The sequence below is a fragment of the Sminthopsis crassicaudata genome, chromosome X (genome assembly GCF_048593235.1).
Source record: "Sminthopsis crassicaudata isolate SCR6 chromosome X, ASM4859323v1, whole genome shotgun sequence".
Taxonomy (NCBI): Eukaryota; Metazoa; Chordata; class Mammalia; order Dasyuromorphia; family Dasyuridae; genus Sminthopsis; species Sminthopsis crassicaudata.
In genome coordinates, this window is record NC_133623.1 from 25,981,333 (window position 1) to 26,004,279 (window position 22,947).

Consider the following 22,947-nt stretch of genomic DNA (forward strand, 5'->3'; position numbering starts at 1 on the left):
AATCAATTAATAATGGCAATCATTTAAAGTTTTCAGATTAATTGGGTTATTTCAAGTCTGGTAGACAACTTAACCCTTAACCTATTTATTCTTTTGCAATTTTGACACTATTTAAATGTAAAGTCCAGCGTGACTTCCAAATGCAGGTCCATAAAACAAGTGATATTTGGCAAATGATTACTCAGGCAGAACAAGAGAAAATTCCATCTAACCAAAGATGGTCCTAGGGGCATTAAAAAGAATGTCAGAACAAAGGAGTCAAATAAACCAATTTCTTTTCAAGAGCTTTCTTTTGGATAGGCTGCATTAGCATTCCATTCAACAAGCATTTATTAATCTTCTACTAAGTGTGAGACTCTAAGCAAGGCCATGACCACAAGGAGTCTCACTCTACTAGGGGTTAGGCAAGTTTACAATAACAGAAAGTCAAAAACATAAGGGTGAGAGTGCTAACAAGTGAGAGTTCTGGACCCAAAAGGCTGAGAACTTGGATGGGGAAAAATCTACATCTTTCCTTTCACTGAGCTCTAACTGAAATTTGGCATTTCCTTCAATTATTTGAAATCACGATTCGGAGAGAATACATTAATACATCAGCAGAATTCAAAAATGGCATGACAATAATGGCAAATGAAACAGAATCTGGTTCTATCTGAAAGCCCTAGTCCTTCTCTTAGGATCATCATCTTACCGAGTGTCAGAGGCAATGTTCCCACATCAGTAACTAGGTACTGCTTGCTGGATTGAACTGAATTCTTGGATGGAAGGAAACTTGAAACTTTTCTAGCCTAATCTCTTCAATCACACAGATAAGGAAAAGAAGGCCAAGGAAGCAACTTGTCCAAAGAAAACAGAGCTAATTAAAGGCAGGTAGCAGTAGAGCTTGTGTTTCCTGGCTGTTTCCATTATATCACACTTCCTTTTCATTATTTTCCTCTGTAAGTGCTGTGAAATCCCTTTAATCTATTAAAATTTCCAAAATTACAGGTATTAAACCTTCTAGTCTCTCCATGTGATTTTACTAATGCAGAGGAATAAATAGGCGTCAGAAATTTTGTCTTTTGAAATACACTATATTAAAATGAGTATAATCAACACCAAGAAAAGGTGCCATCCATGTCTCCAACAGTCATTAAGAGTCGGTTCCATGTTACTATCATGGATCTGCTGCAATCACTAGGCACAGAGAAGTGCATTTGACATTGTCTCAGTTGATATGAGAGTGAAATAGGAAGATCTCTGCATGGCAATGTTTGCCTTCATTAAGACAGTGGAAATTAATGAGATGGTCTAGAAACAACTTTACGCTGACATTGGAGCAGCTGCCCAATTTTTTCATACATTTCAATCAGAGAAGTATAGTAGAATAGTTTCCATTTTACTCTCAAGCCAGGTTCAAATCAAGTTCAAAACAACTGTAGTTTGGCCAAGTTCACCTATTGCTGGATACATACTGGGTAAAAACTGCATTTCGAAGATACCAACTAGTTTGGTTCTAGTTAGGAAAGAACAAACAGCTGAGTCCAGTTTTTTTTAAAAATAATCTTAATATAAGAACCTGAGGAAAATGATCACAGGATGATAGAGAATCAGAAGCCATCTAGTCCATTCCCCTTAATTAACAGGGGAGGAAACTGAGGCCCTGAGAGGTTAAATGCCCCCTCTTGGTCACACAACTGGTAAGTAAGCTGATAAGCAGGATTTAAACCTGGGCTCTTCCTGCCTCCAAATCTGGAATTCTGTTTACTATAATGCTCTACAACTCATTTCTATTTGATAAAAAAAAAAAAACCAAGATAATTGCCAAAATGGAAATAAAACAGCATTACAGCATTGAAGAAAAGGCAATTGAGGGAATTAATTACCTGTTAAGGTTGCATCAAATCCCATATCTTCTATGGCTTCCCTTAGGATTTCTGGAGAAGTCAGTAAAGGGTCATATTCAATCATCCCAGTGCTACTGGCAAGTGAGACGCGTATGCATTTTACACCTGGTTTTTTCGATATGACACCTTCTATTGATTGCACACAAGAATTACAAGTCATACCGTCAATATTTATAACAGTTTCTTGAGTCAAAGGCTGACTAGTGGCACTGCCCCATGGCTTCTGGAGAAAAGCGACTGTTGGAGAGTTCTGGTTGCTATTACATTCACTTGCAAGCCTCACTTTATACTGCCCTGGTGAGATGGCTTCTATAGCTTTTCTCAGGGCATCTGGAGTGATTAATTTGGCACTATACTTCACCACAGCAGATTTATTTTCTAAAGAAACTGTCACGCTCTTTACAGCTGGGAGTGTAGTTAAATGGCTCTCGATATTGGACACACAGGATTGACAATGCATGCCATCTATGACGAAAGTAGAAGTTGAGCCCTTTGTAGATTTGGAACATTTTTGCTGTGAATCCTCATTGGATTTGACTGACGTGTTCTTCAGGCGTTCTACATCGATGGTTCCCAGCTTGAGGTATTTGGGCTGTTTTTTCATGAATGCTGGAAAACCCAAAGCCTCGATTTGCTTTTTTATTTCTTCTGCTGTAATAAGATGAGGCTGATACACAACAGATGCTTCTTGATTATCCAAGGAGACTGAGAAACAAAAAAAAAAAGCATAATTTAGTTGTTGTTAGTCCTCACCTAACAAAACAAGGCATAGGATACCCTGTTAATGTTGTAATACATATTTTTTCCACCCTCATTCTTCTCTTCCTTTCATAAAATATTCTTTTTCTTTCCAGAAAAACATGAGTGCTTTTATTTTTTACTGTGGCAATAAAGTAAAGTGGAGTTGCTACGATAAGAAGCTCCATTAGAGGATGGCTGCTTTAGGAATCCTCAACTCCTTACATCTCCAGGCCCCCAAATCTCCTCCTCCAAATCAGGGTATGATAATCACCTATCCTCTAATTAAAGACATGAACTTAACTGACATTCAGGCTGGAATACAAATGTGGGAATAAGAGTAAGCATTCCACTCTCATCACTTTTTACCACTCAAAGAATGGATTTTTGGAAGAAAGAGAAAGTTCAAAAGCCAAAAGGGAAAAGCACTCCTTTCCTTCAACTCGAAAAGAAAAAAAAAAAAAAAGAAGAAGAAATCAAAGAGCATTACCTTTAATTCGCTGAACACCTTGCAATTTACTAATTTTTCCTTCAATGGTGCTTGTGCATGAATGGCATGTCATGCCTTCCACCTTCATCTTCAGCATGACTCCGTTTGCTTGAACTACACTGGTGTCTTCACCAGAGGCTGACTTCTTTTCTGGTGCTCCAGTATCTAAACTGACACCCGGAACCAGCTGGATTATCTGATTGGCATTCACCACAGAAGGGATCATTGTCACAGTTGCTGAGCTTTGCTGAGGAGAAATTTGAATGTCTGTTACACCCTTGGCCTTAAGCAATGTGCTCTGGATTTGATCCCATGATGGGGCCAGTGAAGAAGTAACAGTCAGAGACAGAGTGTCTGTTAAGACAGGCTGAGGGGTGGGATCAGGGAGAGAAGCCTCAAATCCCATATCATCGATCGCTTCCCGCAGTGAGCCTGGATTCTGTAGTTTGGAGTCATAGATAATGGTTGCCATTTTTTTTGCCAGTGAAACCTATGGGAAGAAAATTGGGAGAGCCAGGGTTAGTTAAGAGATGTGACAAATATTTTTAAGCTACCAGATCATACTGCCACAAACAAGATCCATAAAACGTGCTCAACACCTTCCCTCTCAGAGAAGTTTCTCCGTCACTTCTGACTTTGCATGTTCTCCCTGAAGAAAAAGTAGAATATATTGATAAAATGGATATGGTTGAAGGTAGGCGATCGTAACTACAGGACTGGAAAAGCACATGAAACCTGTACATGGACAAACACACTTAGAATTTCCCAATGGGATACAAACTGTTTTTTCTTAACATCTCTTCACGAAAATTACCACAATACTTCAAGTTTACCCAACAACTCAACATGCTAAATCCCTAGGGAAAAGGATTAACTAAAGAAAATAATTAGGTACGGAGTTTAATCTTCAAATCAGAAATGGGTCAATTAAGATAACTTTAACGTCAGGGTTAGGTATAATCAAGTCTTGCCAAAGTCAACATATTGCAGGTCTGTGTCTGAGGGAAAAAAACAAACAAACCTAAAAAACTCTCTGGTGAGTCTATAGAAGTCAAGGCTACATTCGCTCATTCCCATGATCTTGTGGCATACATTCCTGCTCCCCTTCAGTGTCTATTTTTGCTGTCTCCTTTAGTGTCAATGTGTTGTCACATTGAGATTACTGCCATGACAACTCCTTCTCCCCACATTACAAAGATGTCTGACAAAGAGGAAAGCACCCTAAAGTGGGTTTCAAAAGACTTGAATTATCTCTAGTGCCAGTTCTTCCCAATTCCGAGATGACCTCAGGTGAGGTGAGAACTTCCCTAAAGCTCAACTTTCTTGTATATAAAATGAGAATTACACCTACCCTGTCCCTCTCCCAGGGTTGTTGGGAGATAATATGAAAGAGCACAGCCAATGGGAGAGCATTAGATGAGTGACATCACAGACTCAGGACATGTAAAACACGTACACACTCAGATACACACACCCCTCTTCAAAACAAATAGCTAAAAATCATATTCACTGAAATGGGAGATATTTACAATTTCCCTAAAATAGGAGCTGTTAGCTGGTCCTTCTCTAAGCTTCTGTCCTTGAGATCCATCATTGCAGTCTTCCCTGTCAACAGGAGACATGGTAGAACTAAGGTACAGGCCGAGCAGCAGATAGTGGACAGTTTGAGGCTATGGACTGCCATTATGTGTTGTAAGATATGTGTAATTCTCAACCATTTGACATGTAGAAAACTGTGCTATCATTATTATTAAGTTCCTACCTGGTTTTTAATGTGTCAGTGAAGAAATTTTTGAAAAAAAAAAAAAAAAAAAAAGTTTTTAAAGAATTGTTCCCCAATCACATTTTCCCCATAATTAACCTGTGGTTTTCATTTTGTGACTTTGCAGAGATTGGTGCTTTGGGAGAATGAATATGTCTCTTTAGAGGAAAATTAACTACATAACTATATATATATATATATATAAATAAAATAAAATCCTTTGTTTGGCATTCAAAGTCCTTCATAACTTAGCTCCTCTCCTGCCTTGCCAGTCTTCTTACTCTTTATGTCTGTTCCTACTGACACACACATGCTCTCTCTCTCTCTCTCTCTCTCTCTCTCTCTCTCTCTCTCTCTCTCTCTCTCTCTCTCTCTCACACACACACACACACACACACACACACACACACACACACACACCCTCTGGCAACTTTCAATGGCTGGCCCCAATGTCTAAAATACTCTCCCTCCTCATCTCAGCCTCCTTCAAGTACCAGCTAAAATCCCACCGTCTAAAGAAAGCCTTTCCTAATTCTCCTTAATTCTAGTGCCTTGCCATACTATTTTCACTTTTTTTTGTTTGACTTTTCTTTCTAGTAAGTTTTCCTTTTTCTTCTTATTTTTTTAACAACATGATTAATGTGGAAATATGTTTAAAATGATTGCATATGTCTAACCTATATCATACTCCTTGCTGTCTTGGGGAGGGGGAAGACAAGGGACAGAAAGAAAAAATGGAATTCAAAATCTCACAAAAATAAATATTGAAAACTATCTTTACATGTAATTGGAAAAAAAATACTACTGAGAAAAAAAATCTAGCACCTGCCCCGTATTGAATATCTCCAACTTAACCCAGGTCCCTAGCCTACTTGTATGTGGATGTTTGCATACTATCCCCCCATCAGAGTGAGAGCTGTTACCTTTTGTTGTATCCCCAGTGCTCAGAACATTGCATGGCACATAACAGGCGCCTAACAATGCTTACTGATGGAGTGATTATCCCTTCTGATACATGCCCTCTCCTTGGAAGGCAAGATGCTGCACTGGAAAGAACAGTGGACGTGAATAAAGAAGCCCAAATTCAAATCCTGATGCTGTTACTTCACACCCATGTGTCCTTTTGTAGTTAATTTGATCTCTTTAATATATCTGATTGTCCCTTACAAAAAACAGTGGGGAATTTTTTGTTTGCTTAAAAAACAACTACTAAAAAACCAAACCATTAAAAAGTCACTTCCTTCATTTTAAATACAAAAAGTATTTGGTGATGAACTTACTATACTCCTTATTGCTTTACTCTACTTATGAATAAGTAAATAAGGAAACTATAGCATGCTAATTAAGAAATTCTCCTGTTGTTTTTTTATGCTTAAAAAAATACTTCCTTATTTTTAACTCTTTGAGTGTTTTGAATTTTGCTATCTACATATATTTCCAGGACCAGAGACTTTAGCAGTGAACCTATGTAGATTATAACCCTAAACTCAGAGCTTAAAAGGTTGTGAGAATCTTTGTGGGAGAAAAATGCATCACACTGTAGTCTGAGCTTCTCAGGCTTTGGCCAAGATGGAACTTAGAGAAGAGACACTAGAGTTGGAATGGAGTCTTCCTAGCTGGGCAAAATGTGTCAGAGTGTGTACAATATTAGACTGGCATGTCCTCTGCAAATCTAGGATCTCCTCCATACCATCCTACAATGAGGCCACAATCATAAAAGGACTTTAGGAAACATGTCATCTGGTCCAATTGGCTTTTGGCCCTGCTTTGTTACTCTAAGGCCTAAAATGGAACCCAGTATGCCTAATGCACCACTGTGCCCAATGAAGAAATGTCCATCTAATTATGACTTTCACGTTACAAAAACTGCCTTTTATGTTTCTAGCTCTTTAAGCAGCTTAGACTTGTTCCTCTGTCCCAAGGTCCAGGGGAGATGACAGGTGTTAATGCCAGGCCCAGAATGGAACAGGAAGGTGAGGGCGAGCTTAATAGCTTTTGTGAAATTGTTTAGGGTATATACATTATGCCTATATATACACATGTATACATGTATCCACAGTACGAACATGGACTATGTATCAACATGTCAAGGAATCTCCACTTGGGTATTCTACGGATCTGTGTTTGATCTTGGGCTACTGTTTAACTTACCTATCAATAACTTAGATAACAGCATAGATGGGATGCTTACCAAATTGGAAAACACTGAGCTGGAAGGCAGAGCTAACACAGTGGGTGACAGAGTGAAAACCCCAAAGGTTCTTGAGGGACAAATGTAAAATCTTACACTTGAATACAAAAATCTACCTCAAGTACCACATGGGATGGGAAGGGTTAGACAACACTTGTTCTGAAAAAGATCTAGGGGTTTTAGTGGACTGCAAGCCCAATGTGAATCAGCAATCGGATGTGGTGGGGAGCCTAGAATGGTCAGACAAATGAGGGTTATTTTTTAAGAATGAAGGAGATCTGAAAATGTTTGTGGGCAGCAGGGAAAGGGCAAATATACAGAAAGAGATTGAATAGCTACCATTTATACAATGGTTTAAGGTTTGCAAAGTACTTTACAAATATTATTTCATTGGATCCTCACAACAATCCTGGAAGGCAGATGCTATTATTACTCCCATTTAACAGGTGAGGAAACTGAGGAAGATAAATAGTAAGTGGCTTCACAGGGTCACACAACGAGTAAGAGTCAGAGGTCAAATTTGAACTTGGGCCTTTCTGACTTGTATTTTTGAATCCAGGAATATAAAAAAATAGGGAAGAGAGTGAGGGTAGTCTGATGAAGAAAATGCAAGGGGATGAATCAAGGGTCCAGAGAGAGAGAGAGGGAGGCCTTGGCCTTAGCAAGTAGAAGGGCTGCTGTGTATCCAACAGGGGACCCTCTCTTATTTCGATGCCCTTGTGCTGGCTGACCTCACCATGCCTTGAGTCAGCATTTTCCTCCCACTCCACTCTGCTTTGTTTTCCCTGGCTGACTTTAACACGTCATTAAACTCTCACCTTCTTCAAGAGACCAGGTACTAGTTAGTTCCTTCTCCTCAAAGCCTATCTCATGGCTACTCCATATATGTCTTACATGTACCCACTCGTTGACTTCCCATTTGAATATGTGCTCCTTGAGGGTAGGAACTCTATTTGCTGGATTTTGTATACCCAATAATTAGTACTCCGCCTGGCATATAGAAAATACTTCCTAAATGCTTGCTGAGTGATTCTCCATGAAAGACAGGGGTGAATGAGGAGATAATAGGGGAAGATTCCCAAGAGATGGGAGAGGAAGGGGAGGAAAAGTAGGCAGTCTTGACAAATGACCTCAATTTTCGTGATGTATTCTCTCAGCTGAGAGAGTATGGCGAGGGACTGCTACAGAGGTTTATGGGGAGACAAAAAGGTCTGGAACTACTACTGTGGAGAATAGGGTAGAGAAGTGATAAGGCAGGAGTAGAATGATTGCCTTGATACAATGAGGATCCACCTGAGATTAGAGATCATGAATTTGTAGAGGACCCAGGAAGCATGATTTCCTCCCATTCAGCAGAGTGTGAATAAGAGCAAAGCAAATGGAAAAGGGAGCAAGGGATTTGATAATAGAGTACGGAATTGAGATGGTTCATCAAGGGGTAGATATAGGGAAGGAAGGAGAAAGTAGCCTGTATAAGGGTGATGACCTAGGAAAGGAGTGAGGGGTAGAAGGAATAAAAGTGACAAGGTGAAGAGAAAATAGGATTAGTAGTTCTAAGACAAAGAGGGAGAAGAAATGATCAAAGACTATGATCAGATAAAGGATTTTAGAAGTTTGTGCCCACAGACACAGAACACTTGTAAGTTATGAGAAGATGAAACTGATGATAATGATGAAAACTAATATGTACATGACTGTGAGGGAATAATAAGTAGTTGAGAATCGGAAATATGGCATGTATACCAGCTGCTGGGAGTTCAGAATCACTGGAATGAAGAGAGTATAAAAGTGTAGAAGTATGAGAACCATAGAGGAGTAATTCTAGGAAAGCTCAGTAGTTGGACATATGTCTACAAGGGAGAAATGCGATTAGTGTTTGGGATCCTTCCTTCAAATGCAACCTCATGATAAGTGCTGAGTGAGGTTGTGTCCTGGAAGTGACGTTCCAGGAAGCCCTGCTGATGGCAGGAACAGGAAGAGATGTGGGAGCTGAAGGAAGAGGAGGTGTGAGAACTGAAGCAGGAGGAAGTGGGGGAAAAAAAACATGGTATTCCATCCCATCTGTTTAAATCTGGCCCATTTATTCCCTCTGTAAACCCATGAAAGTTCTAAAGCATTATTAAGCTGCCTTATTCCATGGTGGGGAGGATAGCTGACTTCCTGTTAGAGCTCGTCCACAATCCTATCAAGAGCTTTGTGAAAGGGTTAACAATTTCTCCCAAATCTGATTGTTACATAATAAGTGATGGCACAGTGGATTTGGAGTCAGGAAAATGAGTTAAATCCACCCTGAGACATTTACTAGGGGTGTGATGATGGGCAAAATCACCTATGGCAGTTTCCTCATCTGTGAAATGGGGATAATGATAGCACCTACCTTACAGGGTTGATGCTGTCATATAAAGTACTTGTTAAACCTTAAAGCATTGCATAAATGCTAGCTATTATTATTAATAAACCACATATTGAATTCTCAAAAATTATAATCTCTAAAGTCCTTTCTAGTAATAAATACCATGATCCTATCAGCTGACTGTAATTAGACTTCAAGTATTCTAAAAAGGGAGGAAAATATTTGTAACATGTTACTATATTGATGTCCTGAAGGTAATCACATTTATTATGCTGCCTCAAGGACAGGAACCATGATCTGAAAAGAACCCAACATCCTATGTCCACAATATATAGTGTAACATCTTGGTCCAGATTTACAATTTCCCATAAAACAGGCAACTCCCAGTAAATGCTAATTCTAATTAGCATATCAATTGTATGTTTTCCTTTATGTCAAAATAGACCAAGAGTGGACCTAGAAATATCTGGCAAAAGCCAGAAGGAAGAAAAAGTAGAACAAGCAAGGCAGGAAGTGATTAGAAGTGTTCTTTTTCCTTTTCATTATTGACTCTCAAGTTGCCAAACTTAGAAAGTGTGCCACTATGAATCTCTCACTGTTTTAGAATACACACACATGTATATTTATATGCATGTCATATGTACATATACACACACGTCATACACATCTGCATTTTGTTTGTGTGTGTGTACACACATATGATTTGCTATTGATCAAAAAGTGTTTTCAGGTTAAACAGATAATTCCATTTCTTGGCAAAGTAACTAAACTCAAATGGCACTGATCTGACCTTAAATGGTCCTTTGTAAAGCAATGGTAAATCCTGGGAAGATCTTGAAGAAACAGTACCACCATCTATGACTGAGTTCAGTGGGCTTTTTTAGAAAACCATGCAGGAATATAAATGTAAATATCAAAGAAGAATTTAGTCCTGTAATTATAAGTATAAATGCTGTCAGAAAATAGATTTCTACCAGAAGTAGCTCCCTAGGTAAGATGGCCCTGTTTTCAATAGAATATATATTTCTCAGTAAATAAGATATAAGTTTATTTGGAGAAAATTCCAAGTGTATGGGTTTCCAGATAGTAAAATAATTTTACTGTAATTACCAAAGATTCTACTGACAGGAGTAAAGCTGTATAGCTACATAATTAGTGGGATTCAGCTTCTATTTTAGCACATAGTACCAGTTGCTTTAGATCAAAGAAAGCAGGTGTCACACTTAGCACATACTGAAAAAAATTAAGTACTACAGAATACAATCTATTTTTTGCTAGTCTTTTTCTCAAGCCAATAAATTTTAAAATAGCACTTGTTTTCTTGATGGATGGTTCTGATTAGTCAAAGAATTATAAATGTTACAAAGTAAAAATGATTATTCAGAAAATCAATTCAAAATATAAAATGTGCCTAAAAATAAATAAATGAAATAGGCACCTGTCGATTCTGATTTTTCCAATTTGGCTTTCTCCCCAAAACAAATCAGAGATGACTGCATCTGTGGGGACCAAAAGTGGACGTCTACTAGACTAGAACCCATGCCACAGCAGATGGTGAATATAAAGAAACATTAGCTTTAGAAGAATTTGAGAAAGATGAATTAAGAGAGGAAAATTAAATAAGGGTCCATGAAATTTACTCAGATGTCAAAGAAGTAGAAAACATTTGGAAACTATCACTGTATTTTTCTTTTTCCCTAATAACTTCTGTAGCTGTAATCATAAGCACAGACCTGTGACTGGTTGGAGTCTGTGCTTTTCCTCACACAAATTAAATAAAATCAACGAGAAGCTTATTTCCATCCCCAAAGGACATGAGATTGAAAGATGGAACTTTATTAACAGACTTTTATTTGGGGGAAGGAAAGGGAAAGAAAAGGAAAGGAAAGTACATCAACTGTGAACTGTCTACATTTCAATACCACTCCCACATACATAGTTCTTGGACCCTTTTTTAAATCCCAAGATTCTAGTGCTTTCTCAAAGTGAAACACAATGACTGAAGTAACTAGATATTTTTTACCATCGGGTAAGTAAAATCAAAGACTATTTGTTCAAGTTCTTGTGAAAAATCACAAGCCAAACTAGTGGCAAATCCTTCAAGTCCGGACAATCGTGTGTTCAACTGCAAAGCCACCTTCGTTGAGACTGTTACTGTGAGAAACGAAATGGCAAGCAAGAACTTCTTAGAACTGAAGGTATATGACCTGGAAAACACACCAAGGTTGCTAAATTCCCACTCAATGAACCCTGTGCATAACTTAAATAAATGAAAGTTTGCTATTAAAAGGGAGTCTTTCAGATTCTTGATCATAAGAGATCATTAGTTTGATCTTCTGTTGACCATAATGCTCTATAGAACATAGGAGTATCTCTCCTGTGTGGTTGAGAGGGGGAAAAAAGGATGTTGCATATAGATTTCAAACATAATACACATTAGAATATGATAGGAAGACCAAAGTACAAAGTGCTGCTGGGAAATCCAATGATGGAGGAAGCACCTTTAATATGGGTAATCAGTTTGAAAATTGCTATGAACCGATTAAATTCGTTGCCAGTATTCAGACAAAATAGATTTTACTTTCTTTTCTCTTACAAACAAAAAACACACACCTGTAAGAAAAGCCCACCAGTGCTATAATATTCTTTTAATGGTTTTCAAACCTTCACTTAGGTATTAATAATAAGAACAATAATACTCAGATGTGGCTATCAAACATGTGTCTTTTCCTGGAGTTATTAGGGATATGTTTAGAGAATGACTCATTAATCCCTGGCTGTGAAAAGACACCTTCAAAGTCATACCAACTCATAGTAAACATAGATAATAGCACACTTCCACGAGAATCACATTACACCAGGTCTCCAAACTTTTTGTGGGAAAGATCTATTTTTAATTTTCCTGATGCTTGAGATTTTTGAGTGAGGAGGCAAGAACCTAGAGAGGCACTGAGGCAACCAGAGAGACTCTCCCTAAATAGACCAAGGGAGGGGTGCTATTTGATATATTGCCTCCCTGATGGGAGTCTTGGCTGGGACAGTGGGTATGGGCAAGACTAAGCAAGAGTTGACAACAGTCATGGAAGAATAGGATTCTTTAAATGACTCTACAGAATATACAAGCAAGCTTCCAACTTTACTGACAAATCCTGCTCTCCCAGCTAGGAATTTGAGAATTCAAGACTATATCACAGGAAGACAGAATCAGGCCCCCTCTCCCAAGGGATCAATCAAGCCATGCTTTAATTCAACTGACTGAGAAATCGAGAATAAGGATGTATGATTTTACCACACATTATCATTCTAAGGCCCAAACCAACCATGAGAAAAGTTAATAGGGGAGGTGATAACAAATGGAGCTGGCTATTCATTAAGAGTTTGTTATCATTAAATATTAATTGAATGCCCACTAAGGATACTGTAGTATGCAAGCTTGGGGGAGGGAAACATGGTTCAAAGGTGATTCAAGCCATTTGGAGGTAGGAGGGGCTAGTGCAAAGCTTTGAGACTTACCCTGTGCTCCTTATTACCTATGTGACTAAGGACAAATCATTTTTCCTTTCTTTGTCTCAGTTTCTTCATCTGTAAAATGAAGGGACTGGAACAGATTACTGGGATCCAGAGAGAGCATAATACAGTGGGAAAGAGGGCTAGCTTTAGAATCAGAGGCTCCAAGTTCAAATTCTGTCTGGCATTTACTATCGGTATGGTCAGGCCACTTAACAACCTCTGGGCTGGGATTTCTCTTAGAGTGTTGGTTGTACTAAATGTCCTTTAATAGCCCTTTCAGCTTTAAGTCGATGATTCTGAATCCTATAAGCTCTGGGGTCCCTTTGAGTTCTAAACCCAAGAAGATAACCTTCTATGAAGACACATCTTGCCACATAACAGGAAAATCAAACTAGATATATAGGCATAAATACATGTGGCACAAATGGGGATTTAAAAATAAGATGTAGACAAGGGTTTCTCAAACATGGAATCTGCAGAGTATTTCAAGGATGTTGTGGCAACCAGAGACACAAAGCTACAAACAGCTATTTGGTAATATGAGACCCTGGGCAAGTCACTTAACCCCAATTGCCTAGAAAGGAAGGAAAGAAGGAAGGAAGGAAGGAAGGAAGGAAGGAAGGAAGGAAGGAAGGAAGGAAGGAAGGAAGCAAGGAAGGAAGGAAGGAAGGAAGAAAATGTTAAAGAATTAGAGAGGGAGAAGAGGGTCTAGCCCCATTCCTTCATTTTACAAAGGAAGAAACAGACCTAAGAAACGAAGGGTCTTGTCCACAGAGCAGAATTATGTTTTTTTTTTAAATCACTAAGACAAAGAAAGAATGGGTCAGTATACCACAAGAAATAAAAATCCAACTCACAGGAAGAAGAAAAAGTGGGTAGAAATTATTTATCTCAATTTCCTCCATTATCCATTTTTGGGAGTTTTGTTGTTATTATTTGTTATTTGTTATTGTTGTTGTTGTTGTTACTAAAAATATACAGCAAAAAGTTTACTGCAACTTATGCTAAGGGATGATAATAATAGCTAGCAATTATATAGCCCTTTAGGATTGGGAAAGCATTTTGCAGAGATTATCATCAACCCTGGCAAGTACCTCTATTTGAGAGATTAGGAAACTGAGGCTGAGAAGAGCTAAGTGATGTGCCTAAGGTCACACATATCTTAAGTGTGTGAGGCAGGAGTCTTCCTGCCTGACTCGAAGTCCAGCCATATAAAAATGAAGACACAACCAGCTCCCAACTAGCAGGAGTGTTCTCTATGCTTGTAAACATACCCCAGTGTGCCACGCATACAAAAGGAACCCTAAATGACCACAAGACACCAAGATGAAGTTATCAGAAAGCCACAATAGCAATCCTCCTTGATCATGAGGTCCATCTAGCATGCTCCCGATCAATAGTGGGCACCACATTAATGGTCTTTCCTCCACTGAGAATCAGTCTACACTTAACATATAAAATAGTATCAGGAATTTTTCTGGATTTTTCCTTGTTCCACTTTTTAAGCCTGGGAAGGCTGGGATATTTAAGACAACAAAACTTCAAAGCACACATACGACCCTTCCCTCTTTTCTCTGCTAGAGTCAAATGATCCTGGATTCTACTTAAAAAAACATAATCCATAATTTATTACTTCAAATATTAGCTTTTTTTTTTTAAAGGTTATACTGGCAATGTTAAGAGAAAGAAAATGAATTCTGTTGTAGTTCACTGTTCAGATGGAAGAAATGACAAGCCAGATAGGTTGCCTGGATATTGAGTAAAGAAAAGCCTCTGCCGGTGGGTGTAAATATCTGTAAGCCATGTGACCCATGCAGAACAATTACTGGATAGGAACAAAAGCATCATAATCAATGATCCTAATGACGTCATATTTTCCATTTTCAGATACCTTAAATTTGATTACTTTGATTTCTTTTATTGAAGGAGAAATAAAGGTCCAGAGATGACCTACTTAATAGCACATTTAGAACTATGACATTATTTGCTACCAAGTCTTGAACTCTCAAAGTCCATTTCTGTTCCAGGTCTAAAATTTCATACCAGGTTTCCAATCATCATAATTTGGTTTCACTGAAATCTGGGGCAGTTACTTACTTGAATATGGTGTACACCATTCTTTTTTCCAATCTGCTGCTCAATGGTCTGGACACAGGAATTGCATGTCATACCTTCCACTGCAATGGTGATAGAATTCACTCCCATAACTGGATCCATTCTGCTTTTCTTCACATTCCTGGGTTTAAAAAAAAAAGTAAAAGATTTCAACTGACCAATAGAAATGAGTACTTTTCTTTCTCTATGGAGCTATGCTGGTAGTAAAGTAAATAAAAATCATTTTTAAAAAATCTGCCTATAACTTTCCTTCATCTTAGAGGAGGAGGTAAAAAGTTATTTCTAAGACAAGACATTACCATACTTGAATGAATGCAGCACTAAGAGAAAGCTTAGGATATGTCCAAGGAGACAGAGTTATTCCTGCTTATTCTTTCCTTCTTACCTTAATTTCTCATAGCTAATACTATTGCACCAAGTTGTTTTCGATTTCAAGTAATCTTCTTTCAACACAAAATCACCTAAATACAGTAACAATTCAATTCAACAAACTTTATGGAGTATTTATGTGGACTAGGCAAAGACAAAATTTCAGAAGGTCATGTACTCATTAGCTTATGATGTTAAAAGACAAGGGCAGAGGAGATAATGTATCTGTAGGAGTAGAAAGGAAAGAAGTTACAAAGAAGCATATTTCTATAGAGCTTTGTTTACATACCATTGTGCAATTGGTATGATCAGTCACATTGGAAGCAAGCCTAAGAAATGAGTCAGGAAAAATAATGGGCTTTTCCCAATGCATGTCTGTAGGCAACTTTGAGAGGAACCTTACATTACTCATGTTTGGGTCCCATGATTTGGTGTAACTTTGAAGATGCTAATTAAAGCAAATTTTTCTAGTTTATAAGAGAAGTTACATTAGGAAGAACAGGTTAGGTAGATACAAGGAAATTATGCAAGTACTTGGCAAAGACTTCAAGTTAAATAGAGAATAATTAGCTTTGCATAAGAGGGAGGGGAGGAATTCTGAGCTAAAAAGGGAGGAAAGGATAAATGGTGATGGGAGGGCGGGGAGGAAAAGCAGGAAATAAAAGATATGATACAAAGATATTATCACACCCAGCATGAGACAGCAATAAAAGGAAAAGCCAGAATCCAATCACAAAAGTTCAGTGTTCACTCTCAGAATCTACTTGATTTAAATTAGAATCTGTATATGTGACACTTAAAAAATGGAGCCTGTCCCAATAAGAGCTAGCATGGACCATTTCAACTGGGATGAAATCTCCCAGGATGAATTCTGCTCATTTCTGAAGCAGATGCTAATTTGACTGATCTTCTACCACTACATATGACAGGATGTTTAAATATTTCAGAATCCTATTCTCTTAGATGGCACAAGGTAAAAACGATTACAAAGTTGGCTCTCCTTAGACAATCAGATAATCAATTAATTTAAAAGTAGGCAAGCTTAATATACAAGTAAACCCTGACCACTGACACAGCTGAAGGCACACTCACGAGACTGCTTTAGGCTCAGCATCTTTGAATTTATGGAGCACCCTTGTTTAAGGCCTCCCCTTACACTACCTAGCTTCCATGCTAAAATAGATATGTTACTAGAAAGGTAGACCTTTGCTTTCAGACAATGAGCCCAAATGCACATCACAGGAAACTAGCGCAGCCTGCTTAAAAATCTGGATGACTCTCAGATACTAGGACTAAAATGATAGTTCTGATTCAATTCACTTCATCAAGCGCTAGCAAAGCTTTACGCTAGCAATGGGAAAACAAAGACAAAAAATAAACACCCCCCTATCCTTGAGTTCACCAAGCTGAAGAAGATACAACATATACTTTCATTGTTCTGTTATTTTTCAATCATGTCCGACTCTTCCTGAACCCCATTTTGGGTTCTCTTGGCATAGACACTGAAGTAGTTTACCATTTCCTTCTCTAGCCCATTTTACATATTTGGAAACTGAGAGTTAAGTGACTTTCCCAGGGCCACACAGCTAGTAACTGTCAAATATAAGGTCACCTTTGAATTCAAGTCTTCCTGACCTTAGGCCCAGTGTTCTATCCACTTTATCACCTAGCTGCTCACAACATGTACACAATAAGTAAATCTATACAATCTGAACTATAATTTCAAGAGGGAGATAATTTCAAGTGTTAACCAGGAAGAGGATAATCTTAGGCAATCAACTCTAAAATGTTACCTATTATACTCAGAAACTCAATTGTTTGTATTGTTTTGATCTTTGTAATCTATTTCCAAGATCACATTCTCTCTCATCTTTGCAGGAGTAAGTTTTGCAATGGCCTTTGGCCAAAAGCAATTTTGCTCTCCACTTGCCCTGCTACGTTTTCTACAGGGCAGTCCAAGACCATAATGTACAAACCACAAAGACCCCATACAACATCGCTGCCCTGCTTCCCTACACCCTTTTCTATTAGAGCCATGGAAGTCGTGGAAAAATCCTGCAATTTATGAAGGAGACAAAAGTTTCAAAAGGGAAGGAGAGAATCCATGAACTCAAATTTCCCATTACAAATCGCAATCTTCCCTTCTATCTCTCCCTCTGCCTAACTCTTCCTAACCTTATTTCTTGTCCCTCAGTTTTCTCCATCCATCACCTCTAATCTGACTTCATTTCTCTCTTCACAGTCCTGATTCTATAGTTGACCAAATCTATACTCCTTGTCCAACAGCTGCTCGTGTCCTTCCAGTCTTCTGAGAGCAGTACGTCTCAATTCTGCTAAAGGAAGAAGTCACACAACTGGGCTGACTGGACTGACTACAAATTCTTGTTATGTAATGTCAACTGGGCCTTCACTGACGAAAAGCAATTCTTCCTTGATTGAATCTAGAGTACACTCCCCAAAGGCGTTCCAAGCCTCTCCCTGTCTCCTTGAGCTCCCTATTCCCTCTTCCTCCTCTCCCAGCAGAAAAATCCTGCCTCCTACTAAAATAAAGGCCATATGCAGTGGATAGAGCACCAGCCTTAAATTCAGGAGGACCCGAGTTCAAATCTGGTCTCAGACACTTAACACTTCCTAGCTGTGTGACCCTGGGCAAGTCACTTAACCCCAGCCTCAAAAAAAGGAAAGAAAAATAAATAAATAAATAAATAAAGGTCATACATCACAAGTTCTTTTACCTCTTTAATTCCACCTCTCAAAATCCATCTTTTCCCATCCTCCCATTCCCCCTCTCCCTCTCTGTCCCCCTCTCTCCTTCTCTCTCTCCTTATCTGTCTGTCTCTGTCTCAATCTCTATCTCTCTCACACACATGCTTAAAACCATGTCCAGCATCCCTCGTTTTTCCAAAATCTACTCCACTCTGTTATCCTCTCAAGCTAAACCCCTCTATCTCTCCTCCTTTTCAGTGCCAAGGATATATTGAATAGTTATCTAATTTTACTGTCTCTACTTCCTTATCACCTACTTACTTTTTAATTTCTTATAATTAGGCCTCTGATCCCACCACTCAACAAATGAGGACCTTGGGCAAAATGATCACCACGGTATATTCTAATGCTAAAATTCTATGATTTTGCAAGTGTTTGGTTTTTCAACATTTCTAAATCTCAATTTTGGTGCTGCCAATTATCAGTCATGGAATTATAAGACAATACTAAATTTCAGAATGCAAAAGGAGACAGGATAAATTAGAATATGATGTGGAAGGATGCTGTTTGAAATACCTTAAAGCATCTTAAAAGCTAATGTAAGTGAAATGCAGTATTGTTTTTCACTTATCAATATAAAGGGAGGCAGTCGGACAGAGGAAAGAGCACCAACTCAGGAGTCAGATCTGGCTCAAGTTCTGGCTCCTGACCTTACTACTTGTGTACCGCTGGACAAGAGACACCTGCTTGGACTAGAGAAGCTTCTTGACAAGCTAGAGCACTAAACTGAATCTAATAAGAAATCCTATAAGTTACATCCCTTGAGTACCAAAAATCAGCTTGACAAGTATAAATGGGAGGAACACAGCTAGAGGGCAGGTGCTCTGCAAAAGGAGTCAGGACTTTAGGAAGCAATGAGTAGCCCAAAAGAGGGATGCGATGGGAGGGGGCCAAGCATGAAAAGTTGCCTGGCTTCCAGTAGAGAAGGGATTAGCCCACTGCACTTGGTACACATCTTACCTCATCTGAAGTGTTGTGTTCAATTCTGGGTGCCATGTTTTAAATACACTGAAAAATTAGAGAGTGTTAAAAGGAGAGCAATTAGCACAGTGACGTCTTGAGCCCATGACATATGAAGATCAAAGATCTAGGTATGTTCAACTTGGAGAAAGGATGGAGGAGGAAGTTGAGAGATGCCTTAGAGCATCTGAAGGGCTGTCAGATGATACATGGATCAGATTTGTTCCTGTCTGGCCCTAGGGGGTAGAGCAGGTGGAAACTAGCAAGTAAACTTAGATTTGATAAAAGTAAAAATATCTTAAGCAAGTGCCCTGTCCAAAAGTGAACAATCCTACCTTGAGAGGTAGTAGTTTTTCCTTCCTTGGAGGTCTTCACGTAGAGACTGAATGACCATTTCTCAGGTACGTTAGAATGGGGGTTCTTTGAGGCAGCTGGGTAGTATAAACTACTGGGCTGGAGTCAGGAAGACCTGCATTCAAATGCAACCTCAGACACTTACTAGCTGTGTGACTTTGGGTTAGTCATCTAACTTCCTGTTTGCTTCAATTTTCTCATCTGTAAAGTGGAAGTAATAATAGCACCCATCTCCCAGGGTCGCTGTTATCAGATCTATTATATGCTCCTAGCACATAGTAAGCACCATATAAATGTTAGCTATTGGGTATGAGGTATGGATTGTATTAGATGACTGAAGACCCTTCCAAATTTCTAGCTCTGTGATTCTAAGGTCCCTTCTAGCTCTAAATCTATGATTATAAATTGCTTCCCAGAGTTACCAAGCATTGGCTGCTAAACCCAATAGCCTTTTGTCAGACCTTGTCTTTCTTGGCCTTTGTGCAGCTTCTGACACCACTGACAACTGCCTCCCTGCTGGATTCTCTTTCCTTGATCTTCCTAGAACTGTTCTCTTCTGATTCTCTTCTTGCCTTCTTTTCTTTAGATTGTATGCTTCTTGAGGGCAGGGACTGCCCATTGCCCCCTTTTTTGTATCCCCAGTGCTTAGCACAGTGCCTGCTGAATTGTAAGCACTTAATAAATGTTAACTATTGAATGATCTTCCTAAGGCTGGCCTAGGCAAGATGCCACAGCACCTAATTAAGGCAGTATAAGAACACTGGGAACCTGAAGAACGGTAAGCTGGGAAATAGAAAAATAGTACAGAAAGGGAAATGGAAAGATATGAAAGAAATGGACTGCATCAAACTTTTGCGCCAGGACTATGCAAAGAAAAGAGGGAAGAAACTCATCTTCCTCCTGCTCTGCACAATGGTTCAGCTATCATATAGGTTATATTGGCTTTGTAGACTGGCCTAGTGACTTAAATACCATTTATTAAAGTAATTTTTGTCAGAAAATGTACCTGGATCTCATACTTAAGAAAAAAAACTTTGGAGATAAGATCTACTCATAGGTTTGCGGTCAGGAATTCAAATCCTTTGTTAGAGATGTTTTCTGTTAAGTATACTCCAAATCAAAGCAGTGGGACAAAAACCCCTGTTCAAAACAGGGAAAATATACAGTAGAAAATGGAACAATTCACATGGTGAAAAGCTAAGAGGCCCTTACAAGTCCAAATCATGACTATATCAACTTGTTCTCCTGTTACATATGGCCTTATGCATATTTTCCAAGACACCACTGGCTATCAATCGGACCTTTCTCCTTGCCTGCCCACATGAACATGTACATCTCACAGGCTTTTACTTCTACACTATTTGCTCTACTGAAACACCCTTCCCCATGCAAAGATATGCTTTCTGGGAGGCTTTGGGAGCTGGTTCAGCCTAATTACATGTGGCACTTGAGCTGGGTAGAAATTCAGTGGAACTGGGCTGGGGGAAGACCATTCTAAGTAAAGGAACAGCATAAACAAAGGCACAAACAAGGCTAAAAAATATGTAATCATCTCCCCATGGCCACAGGCACTGAATCTGTCAAAGTGTACAATACAGGACAATTGATGCGGGGAGAACAGGGAAAGGAAAAGGAATAAGCACTTATTAAGTACTTACTATGTATCAGATACTGTGCAAAGTACTTTGCAGTTGTTATCTCACTTGATCCTTACAACAACCCTGAAAAGTAGGTGCTGATATTATCTCCAGGTTACAGTAGAGGAAAGCGATGCAGTCACAGGTTAAGTGACTTGCCCAGAGCCACACAAGTGATGTGTCCCTATAGTCTTTCCAGGCCTTTCTGAATTCCTTATATTTGTCATTTCTCACAAGACAATAATATTCCATTACATTCATATACTACACTTTAGCTCCCCTTCTAAGAGTATCCAATAAAGTTCTCAGCTAGTATTGGAAATGTTAACTTCAGAAAGTGAACCATTTCTTGCTGCCACTCAAAGAAAATCAAAAATGATACTTAAGACATTTCCTTGAAATAAATATAAATATGAAATAAATTAAACTAAAATCAATAAAAATAAAGTTTTAACCAGTGTTGGAAAGGTCTTTTATTTTCTACTCAAAACTAAGAATGATTTATTAAAAAAAAAAAAAAAAACTAGAACAAAAGAAAAGACAGGGTGATGAACAAAAACCAGAAGAGAGGCCTCATAAGGCAAAGCAATGAATGCTAGATTTAGAATGAAAAGACCTGAGCTTTGGATGCCAGCTCTAACAAGTCACACTCTCTATAAGGCCTTAGTTTTTCTCATCTCCAAAATCAGGGGAACGGCCTAGCTCTCAATCTGTGCTCCTGTGAGAATCTGTCAAAAAACAGCCAGCTCTGGAAAGAGTGAGGTAAATAAGACCTAAATTCAAGTGAAACATGTGAATAGCTACATTCATCCAACTCACCAGTACCAGCTGTACAATAGTGCCCCTGTCTTGTTAAACAAACTTGGTGGTTTGCAGCTATGCAAACACTCAACTGGCTAACTTCAGTGTATCTGGCTACTATTCCCCATTTACTATGATTCATGGGAAAAAAAGCAAGACAAAAACTTGTCAAGTGTACAAGGCTTATTCCCAGGCACTTGTACCTACCCTTCTATTCTCATCCATTGAAAATCAGCATCAATACACTGAATGGAAATAGAGGGGGGAAAGACTCTCTCTGATCTCATTGTCTCTATAGATGTCCTCTCTCCAAGCCTTTAACTAAGATGAACCTTTAAAGATGCAATTCTATTATTCACCCTGCCTGCTCTCAGAATCCTGTGTGGTCCCATCCCTTTTAGTGAAATCACAATCCCTGGACAGAGAAGTGGGAGGCCAGGTGAACCAGCTGGAGCAGCTGAGTGGCTTTAGAAAACTTGTATTTTGACTCAAACATTCTTAAAGCATTAAAAAAAGTGTTTAGTATATATTAGGAAGGTCAAAAAAAAAGAACATTTAAAATGGAAAAAAGGAATGTGGTTTATTGGCTTCCACATCTACTAGAGAACCCTGAATAATACATTTTGCCCCCCTCTAAATACAGATAGATTGATTGATCTATCTATCAATCATCTCTCCCTATTTATTCTTTTTTATATTATATATACATATATATTTTTGTTGTGGCAATTGGGGTTCAATAACTTGCCCAGGGTCACATAGCTAGGAAGTGTTAAGTGTCTGAGACCACATTTGAACTCAGCTCTTCCTGATTTCAGGGCTAGTGCTCTATCCACTGCCCCTACTAGCTGCCCCTCTCCCTATCTTTTCTAAGCTAAATATTATACAGCATGCAGAGTTTACCCCCCCCCCAGGCCCTGAGAGGGTTAACGGGGGCGGTGTCAATGAATCGACTGGTGAACATTGATGAAGAATCTGTCAGGTGATGTGGTTGGCACTGGAGATACCAAAACAA

The 22,947-nt window shown here is 38.8% G+C and overlaps 1 protein-coding gene across 1 annotated transcript in view; it reads right to left on the minus strand.

Annotated features, from left to right (window-relative positions):
* Nucleotides 1–22,947, minus strand: part of ATP7A (ATPase copper transporting alpha) — a 103,542-nt gene that overhangs the window by 39,535 nt on the left and 41,060 nt on the right. The window contains exons 2-4 of the mRNA XM_074277143.1: nucleotides 15,028–15,166; nucleotides 3,115–3,604; nucleotides 1,866–2,591 (exon numbers count right to left, since the gene is read on the minus strand). Of these exons, the coding sequence (XP_074133244.1) occupies nucleotides 1,866–2,591; nucleotides 3,115–3,604; nucleotides 15,028–15,147 (1,336 nt within the window). The 5' untranslated portion in view covers nucleotides 15,148–15,166. The remainder of the gene's footprint in view (nucleotides 1–1,865; nucleotides 2,592–3,114; nucleotides 3,605–15,027; nucleotides 15,167–22,947) is intronic.